At 31.2% G+C, this 7,577-nt stretch overlaps 2 protein-coding genes across 2 annotated transcripts; both read right to left on the bottom strand.

The window, feature by feature from the left end:
* Window positions 1-296: 296 nt before the first annotated feature.
* Window positions 297-3,105, bottom strand: LOC108688017 (prenylcysteine oxidase-like). The gene is made up of 7 exons (XM_018194080.1): window positions 2,846-3,105; window positions 2,551-2,757; window positions 1,644-1,785; window positions 1,265-1,568; window positions 1,073-1,196; window positions 645-994; window positions 297-563 (listed from the first exon to the last, which is right to left on the bottom strand). Exons 1-7 carry the CDS (start codon window positions 2,928-2,930, stop codon window positions 297-299), a joined length of 1,479 nt encoding a protein of 492 aa, XP_018049569.1. The 5' UTR covers window positions 2,931-3,105.
* A 1,486-nt stretch (window positions 3,106-4,591) lies between these two features.
* Window positions 4,592-6,229, bottom strand: LOC108688010 (DNA-directed RNA polymerase II subunit RPB9). Its single transcript, XM_018194070.1, has 3 exons — window positions 5,727-6,229; window positions 5,515-5,588; window positions 4,592-4,966 (listed from the first exon to the last, which is right to left on the bottom strand). Exons 1-3 carry the CDS (start codon window positions 5,853-5,855, stop codon window positions 4,777-4,779), a joined length of 393 nt encoding a protein of 130 aa, XP_018049559.1. The 5' UTR covers window positions 5,856-6,229; the 3' UTR covers window positions 4,592-4,776.
* Between the last annotated feature and the right edge of the window lie 1,348 nt (window positions 6,230-7,577).

Below are 7,577 nucleotides of genomic sequence, written 5' to 3'. Positions count from 1 at the left end.
ATATATATATTTATACATTTATGGTAATGAAAAACTATGGATTCGTCGGATTATAAGATAAGACATGTAAAATAATTTACTGGGCAAACATGTTAATAAATAAGTCACATTTGTACAAATAATGGTAACACAAATATTTATTATTTTTTTACGCACTTTTATCAAATTATATTTGACTCAATAAGTTTCGAACGATATCTTTGATTTATTTCGTAACTTCTTTTATACACAACATTGCACTTATGTGCTATAAAAATACTTTCATGTCCATATAAAATCTGTTAACAGTAAAGATATTATAAATCTTCAGAACAATGTAATTTTTTAGATGTATGTTCAGAAGTTTCTTTATCCAGTATAGAATTATGGAATTTCTGAAGAAAATCATTGTATGCCAAAATAGCAACGTTTCTTCCAGCTATTGCACTCATTTCCATCGTACTTCCGGCCCACTCAAATACATTAACATGATAGAGTGCATCATGTAGTTTGAAATTATCAAAGTTCATCTTTGTCGAGTAATGGGGATATGCTTTCCAAGCAATTTCCTTTTTCTCGATGACCTTAACATAAAAAAGAAAATTAAATATGTATAGCAGTTTTGCTTTTATTCTTACACAAAACAATTACAACAAATTTCATACTTCAGAAAACATATCGTGTACAAGACTTGTCTCTAGAGGTTTTCTGCTGAAGACCTTCCAAATTTGTGGATCTTTCCTAATTGAACCATCAACAGGATTCACTTTCCCGACTGAACTGATCATTGTTTTGTTGGGATTGCAACTTAGAATCCCATCCAAAGACTCTTGCAAGCCAAAGTACTTTGGTTTAAGATTCGCTTTGATGAACGTCGCATACGTTGTCTGATATTTTCCTGGAATCACCAAATTACCCGGAAACTCGATAAATTCTATTTGAAATTCTTGATCGCTAGTAAGTGATGCGGCAATAATTACGATGTCATAGTTAGATGTCATTGGATCAGTGCTACCTGAAATGCATAATTGCTATTTTTCACTACATAATTTAAATATTTATCTCATTCTCAAACAGATTTTATTTATCGCACCTTTATTTATATAAGTCACTTCATATTGACTTACATCATGATCGTTTGCTAAATTGCGAATCTTTGTAACACAGCTTGGTACTACATTTACTTTCTTATTTCTGTAAATGAGATGCTCCGGTACCTAAGATTTCAACGTATTTTATATATTTTTTTTATGAGTAATTAGACAATAAGTTAATAATATATTACCCCTTTATTTCCACCTTTAATAGACCATAAGTCACCATCTATCCCAGCCACAGCTATGGAACCAACGAAACTTTGGATATCGACTTCCTGACCGTAATTCACTACGGTAGCGACTTGCACTAATTCATTGATCATTTTTTCTGTGCAACCCTTACGCAAAAGATATTCTTTCGTAGACGTCTTTAATAATTTCGGAAAATCCTTATTCATAGCTGATAGCAGTGCAGTAACATTGGCAAAGGATTGCCCTGCATCCTGCAGATCATATATCTTCACAAAATCTTCTATCATGTTGCTTATAAGACTGCTCAAAGAAAATATATAATAGAGTATTATATTTTTCTCTTCTCTTATACTTTATATTACAATGTTTAAATACCTCTTGAGAGTAAACAACTGAAAGCCATATCTATAAAATAATTTCATTAGCGATACTATGGACCAATCGCTTGCTATGAATATAAACTCATCTCCGTTCCATATGCCAAATGTTTCATCACTGGAAGGACTCTTTTCCAAACCTAAAAAAATCATAAAAGCTGGTTAATAATATTTCTTATTTATTTCTACCAACATAGATTAACTTTAAATCAGTTTAAATCAGTTAAATCACTTACTTTTTATCTTTAGGGTCTATTTCTGCTACTGTAATCTACAGTCTGTAGATTAATTTTAATCTCAATTTCATTAATTTTTTTATCTTTTTCTATTTCTTAGGGGACTGAAAGAAAGTAAAAAGTAAATCACACTAAGATTAAAATTACTCTACATTGACAGAAATAAATAAATAATATAATATAGTGCCAAGAATTAGAAAAAGATAAAAAAATAAATTAAATTAAGATTAAAGTTAATTTACATTAATAGAAATAAACATATACAACTACTCAGCAAACAAGAATGGATTGAAATGAATTGAAATGGATTCAGATTTTCAGAAATATTGATTTACGAATGTTAAAATAAATGCTTTTCAATCCTGAATGCATTTTTATTCATTTATAGAAATTGCATGGAGCATATCTCTATGCCTTTCAATCTAAAAATAATATTAGTCTTTTCTGTGCATTGTGAATACTATTTAATTCAAAATTTTGAATAGGAAATATAATTTTTCAATCTAATTGCATCCAACTGAATCTAATTGAATCCAATTGAATCTAAAAAAAAATATTTGCTATTTAAAATATGCATTCGGATAGAAAAAAATTTCAATCCATTTTAATCCATTCTTGTTTGCTGGGTAACATGTTTGAGCTAAGAAAACAGAAAATTGCTATACTTACCCAAGAGTTTAACAAATCTCTGCATATACATGTTCTTAGAATGTATAATTGAACCACCAGCTTCGACTTCATCTTTATCAATCTTGATGGTCGCCAATCGTCCGCCGATAGTTTTTGCTTCGTACAAATCGATTTCCACAGATTTCTTTAACAATTCAGTGAGAAAATGCGAGGCGGACGCTCCGCCGATACCACCTCCTACAATAGCTAAAAAAGAAAAAGTCGAACATAAGAACGAATAAAAATCTTTTGTAAATTATTAAGCGACATCTTGAAATGAAAAATTAACTCTTACCGACTCGTGGTGCATGTACTTCAAGGGATATTCCCTGTTGAAGTATCGTTACTCCAAGTATCAGTAACACTATATGCAGCCCCATGATTTGTTCGCGTCACTTGAGATCTTAACTTAATTAGATACAACGAATACACATATTTATCCACCGCTTCTGTTACTTATTTACGCAAATAACTTGCAGCAATCGATAATTTTTATCAATATCTACGTTTCGCTTTTACTTCTCATAATTACACTGATAATATGCTATCTGAATACAGTCATATATACGAATCAGGGATAGCCAACCTTGTTATCAGGCGTCTGAGATAAAAAGGTTGGCTACTCCTAATTTATTATACAGGATGATTTATTTTAATCTTAACAGGCAAATATTTTAAAAATATGTTAATTTAATAAAAAAAAAACATTCCAAATAAAAGTTATATAGTATAGAGAGGGATGTACCAATGGTGATGTTTCCCTTTGTACTACACAATTTTTATTTGAAATATTTCTTGATAGAATTGCATATTTTTCATTAAGATTAAATATTTATCTATTAAGATTAAAATAAATCACACTTTATATTTTTTATAACTATAACTAGATTGTAGATATTTATGCAAAACACTTAACTGAATATTATAACTATCGGACAGTTTAGCAGTCGATCATTCGTTAAAGAGTTATTAAAAAATAAAATAAAAAGATTGAGATTGCTATCTATAAATATGCAATTTGTGAAAAATTGCATACATTTTATGCAAAATATTCAATTAAGTATTTTGCATAAATATCCAGAGTCTACATATAACTAAGCATTTTTTCTTCTGATGCATTAAAAGCAAAATAATTTATTCTATTTAAAAGTTATTCTTTACTGTATTCTGTTTTATATTTGTTTTAAAATAAATCATTACAAATGAAAGTAAAAAATAAAAATATTAATCAGAGATTCAATGAGCGTTGCCAAACAAATAGAATGTACCCTTAGTGGGGCATTGGTTAACTTAGTGACCATCCTTGGCTTTAGATTCCCATTAGTACCATTCAGATATCACTCCATCTTTGTTGTTTACCAAGTGTTAAATAAGAATGATATGACACCCGGGGAACATTCAGATTGGAATTTGAACACGTCTTTAATATAGACTGTATTTCAAATTTATTACTAGCGCTGAAAATCTATAGCTTGTGTTACATGTGGTACATACATAGATTCTTAACACTGACAGTGCATTTTGAAACACATCCTATATAAATAATGGGATATCACAGTGAAAGAAATCCATGATTATATAAATGATCACGTGACGCAGGGAACTACTTGCGGTACTGCATATAATGTAAATTCAGTATGGCTGTGCATGGCCTTGATAAACATCTGGGAATGTGGGAGTAGTCCCAGGGTATCTGCAGGTCGTGGCTACATCGTGAACACATTCATCCACCCTCTTTTTACGATGATGGAACGGTCGGCAGGATAAATTCGACGAAGACACTCCGATCCTTCGATGAAAACCTCCGGTCGCGCGATGTCACGAAAAATCTCCTGCGAAAAACCATGATAAGATCGCATCCTGGAGAGATGTGTCGCGATTGCACGACGTAGCCCTGTAAAACATTGAGGCTAGGAAATACGACTCGCAAAAGACGACTCCCCGGTCTGTAAAGCCAACCGCATGCTCCAGCGGCCGGAGGAATAAATGCTCAGCAAAAGAGTAGAGATTGCGAGCGTTGACTTTACGGTAATTCATTATCCCCTTGTGCACGAACGTTTTTTCTTCATTACTTTTATTATGTATAATTTTTATTCATGTTACATTAATTACAATGCATCTCCTCCAATCACAGATACACAACTTGTACAATTTACAAAAATTACAAGAACTATAAGATACAAATAGAAGGATAAAGGTACACGGACGTTTGTAGCCATACAAGTTTTACTCCGTCCATCTGTGGGAACAATGCTGATTCGTACATACATAATATAATCTCATTTCCTCCTCAGCCCGTCTAGTTTGCGCCTGGAAAAATACTGCTTCTCTGTGATTGCACTTTGGGCATGGATGTTCCTCTGTTCTCGGCAGTGTAGGATCTGATATCACATCGGCAACGATGTGAGTTAGTTCGCTGAAAAAAAAAAGTAATAAGCAGTGAGCGCAAGATACAAACTTGATTTGAGCATATACAGCAGAGGTCCTGAATTAATTTCATACTCTTGAGCTTTGCAATGAGTTTATTCCTCGCTAAGGAATATCATTTTGTATAACAGAGATACAAGTGCACAAAATGATATATTCCTCTTTTTCTCACATGTTATATTCTAAGAGCTATTATTTTTCAAGGATGTCTGAACTGATTCTAAACTAGTACAATAAGTTGGAATAAAGCAAATATTTCATTCCAACTTATTGCATTAATATTCAAAATTTTCTTTTGAAAAAAATAAAGCTTTAAAAATCAAATAGCAGTAACATTACAATTTTCTACAACAATATAATTGTTATAACTGTTATTTATTATTAACTGTTATACTTGCAATGTTGAGTAGAAAATAATAATATTAATGTAATGTTCCTGTTAATTTGTGTTTACAAAACTTTAGTGGAAATTGATCTAACATTTAACAATGTTTATATAGATGTTAATTAACTTCAAACCACTTAATTTCAACTCACTCTATCTCGTGCATGATCTTGTTCACATAGATGCAATTGCTGTCCGCCAGTTGCTTAAAATCGCAATTTCTGCACTGAAACAGGCAATATCTTGACATTACAATTCTTTCTTACATGATTCGCACCACTGTGCAATTCAAAGGATCTCCTTTTTTTTCTTCTTTTCTTACGATATTAAAGAGATTCTGTCGGGAACAGTCATGTATACTTACCGCGTACATGAGTACTTTGTTCTCTTTATCCTCTTTCGGATACAACATGTTATTGCACTCCTGACAAAATCTGATGCCCACGAATCCTGGACCGTCATCGTGCGTGTCGTAACCTGTTATCTTTGACATAACTACGCCAAGTTGATCTATTTTAATTGGAGTATCTGTTTAATTGGAATACTCTGAAATATCCGTTGAGATCGCCGGCAATTCGAACCCAGTCAATTGACGCGAAAATAGAAATAAGAAATAACAACAACAATGAAGAATAAAGGCCGAATAGCGCTGTAGGCCGTAGTGCGAAGTGGCAGGATCGATTAGCGCGCCATCTGTCGGCACACTGGAGAAATCGAAAGCCATTTATATGGCGCGGAAATCTATTTTACCCACAGATATACATCGTGATGCTCGTGATGGAATTATGATTTCAAAATCGAAATTTCAAACTCCGCCAGATTGGAATTCGTCAGCAGATCGAAGGACAAAATTTCCAAATTGTTATACAGGAGACTCGTGGAATTGAATTGATTTATAATTTTGAATTTTTTTAGTTTTGATCGGTTAATAAAGAAAAGAAATAAAAAAATTTTTTAATAATCCATTTTATTTAATAATCCACGATATATTATTGGCACAATTTACCATATTTTACATTTTCCTTGATTAGATAAAGTTTGTTACTATAAATTTTAATTGAATAAAACGCTTACCCAATAGTGACTGTTGGTATATTTATCTGGTGTACTTGACCAATCAAATTCGAATATGCATAATAATTTAACTAACGCATTCTTCCTCTAACAATGAATATAAAAAAGCAACTGTAATAAGATTCTTTAATACGATTGGTTTTTGCTCTTAATTTCTTGGATTTAAATGTATATAATCGTAAAGAATCTTACAATAATTGCAAAACTTTCTCTGCTGAAATCACACTGTAGCTCAAGCGAAAAATACATTTTAGCGTCTTCAGCCCAAGGTTAATTATAATATGACGTCACATGCTTTATCAATAATAGAGCATGATGATGCAACGTTAATTATCATTAATCGAATACAAGTTGAAACTAGCAAACCTCAGATCGATAAAATGCTATTAGAAATAAATAGAAATCGGACCATAAGATAAGAAAAGGTTTGTTTTTATCTTTTTGTCATTTTTTCTCTTTTTTCTCTCAATTATATATTTACAACCTATTCAAGTTCGTATCAAATTATCATATGTATATCTATTAAGCAATATTGCATGGAATTTGACTATAATCATTAGGATAAAGAAATATTTCCTTTTTTATATATTTTATTGGTCAAATTTCAATCTTCAAAATAACGATTTCAAACTACGACCTGCTCTGGAAATTTAGGACGTGAGTTGTAGACTAAAATTTAAATAAATAGAATCGAAATCAATTAAAATTAAATTTCTAATTAAATTCGAATTTTTTAATTAATTTCGCAATCTTCCATCTTTATTACGTAATTCGATACGAGCTTAACCATACATCTATTTTATTTTCGAATGTAGAAAACGTCCACACAAAATATAAAATTCATAACAGATCAGGCAATTAGAAAAAATGAGATATTTTATTGAAATCTTGTCTTGTGCTTCGCAATAAAATCAATTTTTGTAACAAAAAAATCTAAAATTTTTGTTGTGCAATAAAAATTTCTGCCCGGACGGAGAAATCTATATTATACTACATTTCGCAGATTTCTCTCGGGATTCTTGTCTTATAAGACAAATAGATCTTTCTGAATTCTTTAAATATTTCCTAAACTTTTATACAGTTATCATTATGTTTAATATTTACCTTTTCGGTTTCTCTATCTTTCGACATCTATATATAA

Source organism: Atta colombica, unplaced genomic scaffold, assembly GCF_001594045.1.
Source record: "Atta colombica isolate Treedump-2 unplaced genomic scaffold, Acol1.0 scaffold224, whole genome shotgun sequence".
NCBI lineage: Eukaryota > Metazoa > Arthropoda > Insecta > Hymenoptera > Formicidae > Atta > Atta colombica.
The sequence above is the reverse complement of the archived record's forward strand: the minus strand, read 5'-3'. Positions and strand labels throughout refer to the sequence as shown.

Bases quoted from the DNA above. Each gene is read 5' to 3' on its own strand.
- LOC108688017 (XM_018194080.1), bottom strand. From the start codon at position 2,930: ATGGGGCTGCATATAGTGTTACTGATACTTGGAGTAACGATACTTCAA. The intron at 2,758-2,845 runs GTAAGAGTTAAT...TTTCTTTTTTAG, and splicing joins AGTACATGCACCACGAGTCG to CTATTGTAGGAGGTGGTATC. The intron at 1,786-2,550 runs GTAAGTATAGCA...TGATTTTTTTAG, and splicing joins GAGATTTGTTAAACTCTTGG to GTTTGGAAAAGAGTCCTTCC.
- LOC108688010 (XM_018194070.1), bottom strand. From the start codon at position 5,855: ATGTCAAAGATAACAGGTTACGACACGCACGATGACGGTCCAGGATTC. The intron at 5,589-5,726 runs GTAAGTATACAT...TGCCTGTTTCAG, and splicing joins ACAAAGTACTCATGTACGCG to TGCAGAAATTGCGATTTTAA. The intron at 4,967-5,514 runs GTGAGTTGAAAT...TTTTTTTTTCAG, and splicing joins AAGATCATGCACGAGATAGA to CGAACTAACTCACATCGTTG.